This window comes from Prionailurus bengalensis, chromosome A2, assembly GCF_016509475.1.
Source record: "Prionailurus bengalensis isolate Pbe53 chromosome A2, Fcat_Pben_1.1_paternal_pri, whole genome shotgun sequence".
Lineage (NCBI taxonomy): Eukaryota > Metazoa > Chordata > Mammalia > Carnivora > Felidae > Prionailurus > Prionailurus bengalensis.
Window position 1 is genome coordinate 18,557,317 of NC_057348.1, and position 13,395 is coordinate 18,570,711.

Sequence of the window (13,395 nt, forward strand, 5' to 3'; positions counted from 1 at the left end):
TGGGGTAATCCCAGTGAGGGACACTGGGTTTACAGAGCTGGGATGTGGACAAGATGACTCATAGTTTCAGAGAAAGATCAATCTGAGTTCAAGTTGGTGGCTGGATAACAATGCCTCACGGTGATCTAAGCATTTACCACAGCCAACACTTCCTGTCTTGATTTTATACTATTCCCCAGCAGGGTGTGTTTACAACAGCAATCCCAGCAGCAATGACCAATTCCCAGACTCTATGAAATGACAGACTCTAACGGAGGACTGGTTACTAGTCTCCAACTGCCGCGTGACTTTGGGCCAGCCGTTTAGCTATTCCTTATCAGAGTGCCTGCACAAAGCAGGGGCGAAGAACATAAGGAAAAGGTGCCGAGGGCCTGTTCCCACTGTCCATGCTTGGCATAACAGCAACAATGGTGGTTCTCGATCCTGGAGTTCCAACTGTGGACCCAATGTGGGTTCACACACCACCAGCCTGAGCTTATGGATGAGAACACTGAAGGATACGGAGGCTAAGAAAGTTGCTCAAGTGGTATGTTTATATACTAAAATAGCACTTAAAAGTATCATTTTTTTAAAGTAAATTCATTTGACATTTATGAACACAGATACCAAAATTAGTTTGGGGAGGAAAAAAGTTGCAGGAAGTGTTGCAGGGTATGATGTGATCAGAGGTCACCGATAGCCATTCCAGTCAACCCCAATTTTCAAACAGGCGCAGTTTTTATTTCCCAGCCTCTCCTACAGCTAGATGTAGCCATGTGCCCAGTTATAGCCAATGAGATGAACGTAGAGGAGTTAAGGGAGATTTCTGGGAAGCTGGCTTAAAGGGGAAGGTTGTGCCCCTTTTCCTCTTCTTCTGATGGCCTGGAATGTAGACATGAGGGCTGGACACTGAGCAGCCGTCCCAGCCATGAGGTTATACAGTAAAAACGGAGGGGCAGGAAAGCAGACTGTTGGACCAACAGAAAAAGCTTACCCGTACAGGGGAGAAGACTGGGGCTTAGGGCAGTTCTGTAATCTGCTGTGAATATAAAAGGAACTGATATCTCCCATGGTGTCATCTCTAGGGTCCTAACGTTGGGTGTAGTGGCAGTTGGCATGGTGCAGATGCAGCAGAAACAGGAGGAAACCCAGCTCTTGACTTCAACATCACTAACACCCTTCCACAAACAACAAAATATAAGTCTTTTCATTATAAAAGTAAACCTACACATTCCAGACATTTTGGAAAATAAAGTAGAGCAAAGGGAAGGTTTCCTTGTTTTGCTTTAACGTAATTGTGGCACTAGTTCCTGCAATGACGCAGGCTGAACACGTCACAGGCATTTCCCCGTGATCATTAATTTTATTTTGCAACGGCTGTACACTCTTCCATCAAGTATGTGGACAGCAGTGCCAACTGTGGGTCAGCAATCCTGATACGAATTTTTCACTGTTATAAACAGGTGAATATCTTTGTGCATAAAGCATTTTCCCAATGTCAAGTACTTTCCTCAGGATAGATTCCCAGAGGTGGGATTATCGGATTCAAGAATACAAAGACAAAAAAAGAAAAAGAAAAAAAAAGACAGAATGGAGAAGCAGCAGTTTGGACCAAACCTGAAACCTTGACACTGGAGGCGTGAGGTGCTGTGTAAATAAAGTACTTAGGGCAGTGCGTGGCACACAGGAAGAGGCTGGTGAGAGACTGGCTGAGGGCATTTCAACATCTCGGAGGAAGCAGATGCCAGTACTTACAGTGGCCAACCCCCATGGCTCCATAATGATTAGACACGGCAATGAGGTCGTACACATAAGGCCTTGCTGACAGGTCACACACAAACTCGGACATGTTCAGAGCTCTGAGCACAAAACACAAAAATGGCCTTTAATACATTAAACTCAGAGAAAGAAGTCAGAGTAACCCAGCAATCCCTTTTATGCAACAGGCTAGAACATAGGAAAGCACTCAAAAACTAACTGCAGAAGGAAGGAAGGGAACAGGCCACAGCGGCAGGGGACCCAGGGTCTTGTTCTGAGCACCAAGATGTTCAGGCTGGAGAGAAGTCGCCTGGCTAACTCTGGCCCCAGACCAGGCGAGGAAGGGCTCTATGCACAGACGGGAGGGCTGCAGCAACTATGTAGAAATTGCTGTCAGTATCCAAATTCTAGCTGGTGCCATAAAAATTTAAGCTAAATGCCAAAACAGGTCCCAGAAAACTTTTCCCCCCAATATTTTATTTTGAAAATTTCAAACATAAAGAAAAGTTGAACGAACTTTACAACAAATACTCATGTAGCTACCACCTAGGTTCTCCCACTGACACATCTATACTTCATTGTCTATCTACCTCTAGTCCCACTACCCGGGAAACACTCTAAAATCTGCATTTTGTGGACAAACTCTTATTTGGTTGACTTATTTTCCTGCGTCAGTTATGCTCTGCATCCTGGGACCTGAGGACACTAGTAGACAGCCAGTCCCACTCTCTACCCGGGGACAGGACAGGACAGGAGGCTCTGCGTCCCCACCTGCAGCCCAATTCTCCTCAGCAGACTATGCTCCAGTTACTTTGTAGCCCTGTTAACGAGACTCGGCCCTGCATTTGTGCTGTCCAGCTTAGCCCAGGCTCCCTGGGACCAATGACAGATGGGATGACCAGTTCAGTCAGGTGGCAGCAATGATCAGCATCACCCTGAACCTGGGAAGCGCTTCTGTTGGAGAATCTTTTCCCCAAACGCGGGAGGATGGGGAGAGGGGGTGAGCCAAAGTCTAAGGGCCCAGACCCAAGCAAACATCCTAATGCAGAAAAGTCTTTCGTGGCAAAACACTTAGCCAATCAGTGCCTAGGTTTCTCGCCTACTTTTTAATTTTCCTAAGAACACTCAGGACCCACCTGACGGGGAATTCCACAACGGTGTCGAGCTTATCCCTCCAGTATCTATTGTAGGAGAAACGTTTGAGGTGGACCACCAGGATCTTCGGCAAGGACCACAGGTCAAACTTCTTTGTGGCCTGTTGATGCTTCTTACAGTTGGGACAGTACCTGCAGAGAAAAGAGAAATCTCCACTTAGTGGGGGGCCAGGGAGCCAGGGCCACCTGGGCACCCAAGCATGGAGGCACAGCCACAATCCCCTAATGTCTTTTTTTGCACTCAGCACGGGCTGCTTCAGTGCAGCGTGTGTGTGTGTGTGTGTGTGTGTGTGTGTGTCTAAGCCACCTTCCTAAATAGGAAGATGGCTTTCTCAGTCTGGAAAACACAATTTGCACAGAAAGACTGTGATATAGGGACAGCCACGTCACAGCCATGTGATAAGAAGTGACACATCTCCTCCCAAAAGGGTTTTTGTGTACAGATGGCCCCAGCAGATCTCAGTCCAGGGTGCACGGGTGTCCCTGCCCAGACTGGGGTGCCATGTACCAGGGGTCATGCTCCCCAAGGGTCTCCATGGTGGTGAAGAGCTCGATGCAGTCTCTCAGCGCCACCGCGGTCTTCTTCTTCTTCTGAGGCTGCAACATGCTCACGTGTTTCTCATAGGCCTGTGGGGGACAAAGTGCGGACTTCTGTTGGGAAATAGGAGTCCTAACCCCATTAAGCCACAACCTCCCAAGCTCCCATCCCTGGAATATAATGCACTTTCTGGAGCCTCTGAACATATAATGACAAAATCTTTAAGTGCTTTCCATTCTCCATCCGAAGTAGAATTTGTCAAATTGCTGGGGAACTGGGGTGAGTGACCTGAATACACAGCCAGAGCAAAAGCCAGCATGTACCACTGACCAGGAGTCCCCAGTCACCTACCTCAGATTCTTGCTCATCATAATAAAGGCTCCGGGTCTCACTGTCCCAATCGATGGCCAGTGTGGATCGAGCTGTGGAGGAGGACCAACGTGTCACTTATAACTGAATAGCCAGCAACAGGAGAGGCTCTTCAGGTGACAGGAGTGACAAGAAAACACTCAGGCTTCATCATCAACACCTGCTCACCTATCACCAGCCACTGCCAAGAGCAATGCTTTGCCTTGAGCCAGCCTACTCTGAACCCCGGGACCCCCAAAACCTTTGGCAAAGATTTCCTCAATGTCACAGTAAGTTCCAAAGGCTCTAACTATATAAGGATACTGAAAGAACATAGATCAAGATGAAGTTACAGCAACCAGATTTACCCTCCCACCTTAACCCATGAGAAAACCTGACAAAATAATAAAGTGGTTTTGAAATGAGGGATATTAGGCGGAGCAAGCGTGCTATCCCCAAGGGGAGAAAAACAAAAAAGGTGATGCCTAGGGGCCCCTGGGTGGCTCAGTTGGTTAAGCGTCCGACTTCAGCTCAGGTCATGATCTCACGGTTCGCGAGTTCGAGCCCCACGTTGGGCCCTTTGCTGACAGCTCAGAGCCTGGAGCCTGCTTCGGATTCTGTGTCTCCCTGTCTCTGCCCCTCCCCTGGTTGCTCACTTTCTCTCTCTCTCTCTCTCAAAAATAAGTAAACATTAGAGAAGAAATTTTAAAAAAAGGAAAAAGATGATCCCTACACTGCCCAGCTCACTGCCCGCACTTTCCAGGCCACAGCTTGCGAGAGAGGGGGAAGGAGACGGAAAGATTGAAGGGGAGAGTCAAAGACTAGAATTCAAGAAGCTGGCTAGAATATGCAAGGCCTTGTACAAGAGGAGGTGGCCACACAGAGAGGAAGGAGCTGTAGGGACACAGAGAGAGAGATAGACACAGAGACCCAGAAACACATTGGTAAAGCTGTTCTTGAAACCAATTTTTTAAAGAAATGTAACAAAAAAGAAAGAGTGAAAGGACAGTGTGCTCATTTCTTTGCCAATGAAGGAGACACGGAGATGCTTCTAGGCAGGGGTCTTCACCGTCCTCTTGTGCTCTCCGTACATCCCGTGTACGTGCCTCTTCTGTCTGCACATCAGCCCCCATTACAGGCTCCAGCTAACAAACAGCCTACACAACCCATGACCATGGGTCACATTTCATGAGTAGTCTTATGGAACAAAAGAAATCAGCATTTAGCCAGCCTCATTAAGTGACATGGCTCTGGCAAAATGCTGCCAGAGGTACGAGAAGTGTTAGCAACCCAGAGCGAAGGTCCCGAGGGTGGTGGCAGTGAAGGGAGAGCTCACTTCCATCCAAAGTCATCAAGGGCCAAAGAGAAAAGCCTGACAAGACGGCCAGGGCAGGAGGGGTGAGGTCTCTGAAACTAAGGAACTTTAAGCCAAGGACCACACAAACATCTGTTCCTGGAGCTACAGGAAGATGGCAAAAGCCCAGTGCAGTGAGTGCTGAGCGCAAACGGGATTTTCAAATGGATCCTAAGCCCCCAAATGCCCAGTTTGAAAAGTCAAAGAAAGTGCTTACAATTGAGTTTAAGTAGTTTTCCATCAGTTGCAAGGGAATTTATATCAGCTGTTCCATAGGAATTCACGAGGCTGAAGGTAAAAAGCCTTTTCGGGCAGGACTGGCCTTTGACCTTCTTTTGGGTGGTCTCCCCGCAGTCATTTCCCAGCTCGTCCTCCCCACTGCCTTCTGTGTCTGAAAGTTGCTCTCTGCCTTCGTCCTGATGCTCCATTTCTTCTTCATCTTCTCCTGGCATACAATGAAAACCAATGTGTATATAAATTGCCACCATTTTGATGTTGAAAATTTTACTTCATGTTTAACTACAGTGCTTCCTTCCAGATTTTGTCCTGTTTGTGTGAAACTACACCTAGCCCTTCACAAGGTACCAAAATTCCTGTGTGACCCTCACAAGCTGGTTAAGACAGGCAAAGTGGGCACTGCTAATCTGTGATGAGGAAGCACAGGCCTAGGAAGACTCAGTGACACTCCCAAAGGTACACAATGTGGTCAGCAAGCCCACCTGTCCTAAATTTGGGCCCCTCAACACTTGAATACTTTACTGGGTTTCGACCCACATCCTCTGACTCTTTCAACTTCATCACTTGACCCACAGAGAGAAAAGGGAAAAAATGAGAAGCCAAGAAGACAGTTTGGTTGAGAAACACAATTTAAAAGACAATTAAGGGGCACCTGGGTGGCTCAGTTGGTTAAGCGCCCAACTTTGGCTCAGGTCATGATTTCAGTTTGTGAGTTTGAGCCCCACATCAGGCTGTCTGCCGTCAGCAAAGAGCCCGCTTTGGATCCTCTGTCCCCCTCTTTCTCTACCTCTCCCCCACTCTCACACACCCACACACACTCTCAAAATAAAAGTCAGTTAAAAAATATTATGATCACAAATACTAAGCAAAAGTCTTCAGTTCCTCTACAAGAAACAGGCTGACTGTCCCTTCAACAAGTAGTCAGAGATTGAATGTCTCTCAGGTACAGGTGCCATGCTGGTGGGTCCCAGTGAACACAGCAGACAGGATCCTGCCCACTTTTTTTTTTTCTCTCTTTATTCATCGGAGATAGCTGAGCTTCAATAATTTTTTTTAAGTTTTTTGTTTTTTTTTTAGTAATCTTTACACCTAATGTGGGGCTTGAACTCAGACTCCAAGATCAAGAGTTGCATGCTCTTTACTGAGCCAGCCAGGTCCCTCTCAAGAGTTTTAATAGGCATTCTACAGACATATGCTGATGAGTAAATTTCCCAGGCATTTCCAGAGAACTGGTATATGGGACTGCAATAAAAAGATCCATAAAACATATTCATTGTAGGGGCGCCTGGGTGGCTCGGTCGGTTGGGCGTCTGACTTCGGCTCAGGTCACGATCTCGCGGTCCGTGAGTTCGAGCCCCGCGTCGGGCTCTGTGCTGACAGCTCAGAGCCTGGAGCCTGTTTCAGATTCTGTGCCTCCCTCTCATTCTGTCCCTCCCCCACTTACGCTCTGTCTTTCTCTCTCTCTCTCAAAAATAAATAAACATTAAAAATAAGAAAATAACGGGGCGCCTGGGTGGCTCAGTCGGCTGAGCATCCGACTTCGGCTCAGGTCATGATCTCACAGTTCGTGAGTTCAAGCCCTGCGTCAGGTTCTGTGCTGACAGCTCGGAGCCTGGAGCCTGTTTCGGATTCTGTGTCTCCCTCTCTGCCCCTCCCCCGCTCATGCTCTGTCTCTCTTTCTGTCAAAAATAAATAAAAATTAAAAAAAAAATAAGAAAATATCATAACATAAAATATGAAGTTTACATACTGGGAAAATAGTAGACATGGACACTCTGAGGAAAACAGGATGTTGTACATAAAAATCCTCTTTTTCTTAGACAGTCTGCCGTGGGAGTGTTCATAAGGAAAGACAAGTCAGGCCCAGGACAACGCAGCAGTTTCCTCTCAGGCCACAAGAACAACATAGCCATGGATGAGGGCGGGCCACGCACCCCTACTGGCACCCTTCCGAAACAGCCAGCTGGCACAAGACCACAAGCCCAGCCCTCATGGACTTTCCTTTTCCAATCAGCCCACTTGGCTCCTGAGGCACTGGCACTGCCCCTTTTACACCTAGGTGAACCTGCCCCGCTCCCAGACCAGCAGGTGAGACCCTGCCCTACCTGCTACCTGTCTGACAGGGACACAGAAAAGCCTGCGTCCACCCCACTCAGTAAACAAACAGAGCCCTAAAACTATAAGAACTCCATCCCTGGTTGTACCACTGGCTATCAGCTCCTTGGAAAATCTCAGGAAACTTATGCTAATGCAGTCAGAATTAAATACAGTGAGTGTATATAACAGGATGAGAATAGAAAACAGAGTCCACTGAAAGCAACTACCCAAGATCAGGAGAATCAGGAGACAGCCACCATAGGCCTGACAAGAAGCCATGGCAGTAAAAACATTAGAAGTATTTCACAACATTAAATAGGGTTTGAAGTCTATTTGCCAAGACTCAGTTAAAGGAGTCAAAAGAAGGCAGTAATTCTCCCTGAACAGGAGACTGACAAATGCAATATCTAAAAAGCTAGGCTAGGGGCGCCTGGGTGGCACAGTCGGTTAAGCGTCCGACTTCAGCCAGGTCACGATCTCGAGGTCCGTGAGTTCCAGCCCCGCGTCAGGCTCTGGGCTGATGGCTCGGAGCCTGGAGCCTGTTTCCGATTCTGTGTCTCCCTCTCTCTCTGCCCCTCCCCCGTTCATGCTCTGGCTCTCTCTGTCCCAAAAATAAATTAAAAATGTTGAAAAAAAAAATTAAAAAAAAAAAAAAAAGCTAGGCTAAATATAACAACAGCAAATACTGACATGGTGTTATTATTAATCGTGCATCTATTATGTGCCAGGTACTTTAACCCACATTACCTAATAAATTGTAACCTTGGGGCACCTGGATGGCTCAGCTGGTTAAGTGTCCAACTCCTGATTTGGCTCAGGTCATGATCTCACAGTTGTGAAATGAAGCCCCACATCAGGCTCTATGCTGGGCATGGAGCCTGCTTGAAATTCTCTCTCTCCCTCTGCCAATCCCCACTCTTCAAAAAAACCAAAAAACAAACAAACAAAAAAACACCAAAAAACCTGTAACCTCAAATCTGTGAAGCAGACGTCATCATCCCATTCTGCAGATGCATGAACCAAGGTTCAGAGGCAGGAGGTGACTTGTCCCCCCACACTTTGAGCTAGAAATCACAGTGCTTTAACTGCCAGAGCACCAAAAACCTATGGGTCTCCCAGGGTCTGCTCGAGACTGTCACGACCACCCTGACATCTCTGCTTGTGGGACCTGGACACAAAACACCCTCTTGTTCATTCCTAGTGGAAGAACATGATATTCTGGGCAAGAATCAGAATATAATACTCAACATCACTCATCATCAGGGAAATACAAATCAAAACCACAATGAGATACCACCTCACACCTGTCAGAATGGCTAACATTAACAACTCAGGCAACAACAGATGTTGGCGAGGATGCGGAGAAAGAGGATCTCTTTTGCACTGCTGGTGGGAATGCAAACTGGTGCAGCTACTCTGGAAAACAGAATGGAGGTTCCTCAAAAAATTAAAACTAGAACTACTCTACGACCCAGCAATTGCACTACTAGGTATTTATCCAAGGGATATAGATATGCTGTTTCGAAGGGACACATGCACCCCCATGTTTATAGCAGCACTATCAACAACAGCCAAAGTATGGAAAGAGTCCAAATGTCCATCAATGGATGAATGGATAAAGAAGATGTGGTATGTATATACAACGGAGTATTACTCGGCAATCAAAAAGAATGAAATCTTGCCATTTGCAACTACGTGGATGGAACTGGAGGGTATTATGCTAAGTGAAATTAGTCACAGAAAGACAAAAATCATATGACTTCACTCATATGAGGACTTTAAGAGACAAAACAGATGAACATAAGGGAAGGAAAACAAAAATAAAAACAGGGAGGGGGTCATATTCTCTTAAATATGGAGAACAAACAGAGGGTTACTGGAGGGTTTGTGGGAGGGGGGATGAGCTAAATGAGAAAGGGGAATTAAGGAATCTACTCCTGAAATCATTGTTGCACTGTATGCTAACTAATTTGGATGTAAATTTAAAAATTAAGTTAATAAAAAAAAATGGCAAAAAAAAAGTATGACTAGGGGCGCCTGGGTGGCGCAGTCGGTTAAGCGTCCGACTTCAGCCAGGTCACGATCTCGCGGTCTGTGAGTTCGAGCCCCGCGTCAGGCTCTGGGCTGATGGCTCGGAGCCTGGAGCCTGTTTCCCATTCTGTGTCTCCCTCTCTCTCTGCCCCTCCCCTGTTCATGCTCTGTCTCTCTCTGTCCCCAAAATAAATAAACGTTGAGAAAAAAAAAAATTTAAAAAAAAAGTATGACTAGAATAAACAGTAAACCTAAAATACTCACAATGTGCAGTATCTGGTGAGGACAGAGCCTTGTGAGCATTATTTTTAATGTCAAGTCTCACTTTCGAAGACTGCACATCTTGGAGAAATCTGGGCATTTGGATTTGCAATTGAAAATTTATGGCACTAATTTGGAGAACATTTGCGGTTATATAGTGATAAACCCACTAAGTCGCCTAGGCCCCCAAAAGGGTAACCACCACAATGCAGTTCAGACACAGCTCCTCAGTCAGGGATAAGCTTGTGAGCACTTGGACGTGAGAGAATGGCGAGGGCTCTGGGTTTCCTGCAATGAGCCTTATCCTACTGCTTTGTAGACTGTGGCTCTCTTTGCTGCCACAGATGGAGCTCTCTAGAGTCAGCTATTACCTGTAGCTTCCTGGGCAGAAAGAAACACTCAAGAGAGGGGCGCCTGGGTGGCGCAGTCGGTTAAGCGTCCGACTTCAGCTCAGGTCACAATCTCGTGGTCCGGGAGTTCGAGCCCCGCGTCAGGCTCTAGGCTGATGGCTCAGAGCCTGGAGCCTGTTTCCGATTCTGTCTCCCTCTCTCTCTGCCCCTCCCCCGTTCATGCTCTGTCTCTCTCTGTCCCAAAAATAAATAAACGTTAAAAAAAAAAAAAAAAAATTAAAAAAAAAAAAAAAAAAAAAGAAACACTCAAGAGAAACTCTCTGCCCTCTGATTGGCTGGCCAGGACTCCTGTCCTCCCCAGAGGCAGTGCCACATCAGAGTGGTGGGCAACAGCCAACCTAATAGCTCTGCAGACAGAAGCCAAGTCATGGAGGCAGTCAAGTGCCGGATAAGCACCCACTGCAATCCCAACACACCTCATGATCCTGGGCAAGTCACTGAGTCCTGTCAGTCTCACTCTGCCTGAGGTGAAACACAGCCTACATGTCTAAGAAGATTCCATGAGGCGCTGAAGTTGGACAACATGCACTGGCAGCACGGAGTGGTGCATCGGGGCTCCCAGATCTGCTCTCTAGCCAGAGCCCCCACCCAGCCTTAGAGCCTCCCTCTCCCGTGTGTACAACACCTTTGGAAGAAGAGGGAGGTCAGGAGGGATTTGGTCAGTCACAGCCCCACAGCGTGGCGAGCGCTCACCTTCACAGCTGCCCCTGGAGCCATTGCAGGCCCCCGGCTCCAAGGGCGAGCTGCCAGACTCATCAGGCAAAGGCTGTTTTATATAGCGGCTTGAAAAAAAGGAAAAAAAGAACGATGTGTTAGCTATAACATTTACCTGTTTTTCTCCACTATTCAGCTAGAAGTAGTTCACAACTGATATACTCCCAGCTATTCACAAAGCAATTCAGGTAAATAAAGGGGCTTTAAAAGCATGTGATTGTCAACACTTTAGATATTGAGGGGAACCCAAAAGATAAGATGTCTAAGTACCAAGTCGCCGAAGACTCCGAGTCTTCCATAAATGCTTGTTTCAAATCTTCTATGAATGTCACATGGCATCACCATTAGAAAAATATTTCCCAGGAACATTAATTACCAGCTTCAGAATGATCGTGAAGCTACTTCAGAAATTGTATTCTGACACAAACTGCCCTCAAAACACTAGACTGCCTGCACCCAGTGACTGACAAATGTGACAGACATGATTCTAGGAACCCCAGAGAAGGCTTAGGTGACAGTATCATGATGCTTAAGATGTGCCAGATGGGGGGCACCTGGGTGGCTCAGTGGGTTGAGTGCCTGACTTCAGCTCAGGTCATGATCTCAAGGTTCATGAGTGCAAGCCCACGTTGGGCTCTGTGCTAATAGCTCAGAGCCTGGAGACTGCTTCCGATTCTGTCTCTCTCTCTCCGCCCCTCCCCCACTTGTGTGTATGCACGCGTGCGCTCTCTCTCAAAAATAAATAAGCTGTAAAAAAAAAAAAAAGAAACAACAACCCAAAAAACAATGTAAGATCCCTTAAAAAAAAAAAAAAAAAAAAAAAAAAGATGTGCCAGGTGCCCCTTCCCAACAGCACCTGTCCTGGCCCTTTGGGGGCAGGCCCAACTGCATTTTCACAGGATTAAGCACGTGGGACCAGCACAGGGACACTGCATGGGGAGTCACCACTATGACCAGGCCCATCTTGATTTTAAATAACAAGCAAAATGCATTTCTGTCACCAACCTGATACGCTCACAAACAGCCTGGTACAAAGACTCAAGGGTTAGCTTGTGCTTGGGAACAGAAACCAGCAGTGGCTGTCCATACAGCACTGCCCCGGAAGAAGTGCTCGACGGCCTGGACTTCCTTTCCCTGAAGTAGACTGGAAGTGTGACACACTCAGAGCCATCAGCGGAGGTGCTGCAGACCTCGTACCTGTGTCAATCACACAAGAGGGCACCTTCAGCAGCAGGCCATCATGAGCAACGGAGATCTGAGCTGCAGCTACATGGTGGCCAGGACTGTGGTTACTGGGACAAATCATACTTTAGCATAAAAGGTGGATAAGCCATTTCCAAGAAGATTCTGGAAGCTGGGTCAGGAATCCCAAGGATCACTATCAGCAAAATGTGAATCTATGCAACCCGGGACTCGGGGATAATGTGATTCTCCTTCCCCCAACCATGGCCTCAACTCTGTGGTCCTTTGAATGGGACTCAACACAGATGACAGCTGTCATCGGGACCATCACTGCAGACATAAAGGCGCAGGAAGGGGGAGGCCTGGCCACCAAGTTCATCTTCTGTCACCAAGGAGCTCAACTTTTGAAGTGCTATAAAATCAAATATTGTACAAGAATGTATACCTAGAATATTACGCAAAGATGCTTTCTTTCAAATGAGGAAGCAAATTTATAAAACTAATTGTTTGCTATCTTTGTTCAAAAACATTGAAGTAAAAGAACCATATTTAATTTTTTAAAAATTAGAGATAACCAAAGAAAATGCTAAATATAAATCAATGATTTTGAAAAATGTGTCTTACTTAGTGAATACATGGGATTGAGGAGATTTATAGATGTTTTATCCTGGAACAGATGTTACCAAAATTGCTGGCAACCGACTGTAGTCTTTCCCTCTTCCTATAGGGGGAGACACAAACTTACTGATTCAATTTTTGAAAACTATAAACACAAACATACACACACACACACACACACAACCCTCCCCAGATACCTGGCAAATAGTCCTAAATGACATATGTACAAGAGGAGTTCTAAGAAAAACTCACAAAAATGTCTAAGGTGTGCTCTAGGTAAGGGCCCTGTGGTCCAGCATTAGTGTCAAGAATGAGGTCTTGGAGTGAGGCTGGCCCAGGTCGGTCACTGTCACCTTCTGGCCACTATAAGGGGGCCAAGTGCTCCCTTCTGAGTCTGCTTACTCAGTGAACAAGTCTACCTTCTAGTGTGGCGGTGAGAATTCAAGGACTCAGCGGCAGAGTGCGCCACACACTCAAGTAATATTAGTGCCACCAGCGTGTTTTCATAATTACCAATTAATCTTTAAAACAATCTGCTTCCTGATGGTTGGCACTCAAGCCCTCTGCAAATTCCTTTGTTGGTGGTGGTTTGCTAAGCTTCCCACAGGGCAATGCCCCAGTTCCTCTGAGCTTGGGTGTGTACAAACACTAGTTTCCAGAATTGAGGGGAGATGTTTGCTGTTAAGGACTTGGGGTCAGAAATGGACAGCCTTA

The 13,395-nt window shown here is 46.6% G+C and overlaps 1 protein-coding gene across 4 annotated transcripts in view; it reads right to left on the reverse strand.

The window, feature by feature from the left end:
* Positions 1-13,395, reverse strand: part of USP4 (ubiquitin specific peptidase 4) — a 50,950-nt gene that overhangs the window by 2,396 nt on the left and 35,159 nt on the right. For 2 of the 4 annotated variants that reach the window (XM_043590376.1, XM_043590375.1), the window contains 7 exons: positions 11,887-12,078; positions 10,861-10,949; positions 5,349-5,576; positions 3,781-3,851; positions 3,400-3,518; positions 2,874-3,023; positions 1,735-1,838 (listed from right to left, as the gene is read on the reverse strand). In XM_043590376.1, the coding sequence (XP_043446311.1) occupies positions 1,735-1,838; positions 2,874-3,023; positions 3,400-3,518; positions 3,781-3,851; positions 5,349-5,576; positions 10,861-10,949; positions 11,887-12,078 (953 nt within the window). Of the gene's footprint in view, positions 1-973; positions 1,158-1,734; positions 1,839-2,873; positions 3,024-3,399; positions 3,519-3,780; positions 3,852-5,348; positions 5,577-10,860; positions 10,950-11,886; positions 12,079-12,687; positions 12,785-13,395 lie in introns of those variants that run through there. The other 2 variants (XR_006298669.1, XM_043590377.1) reach the window with 2 other exon arrangements.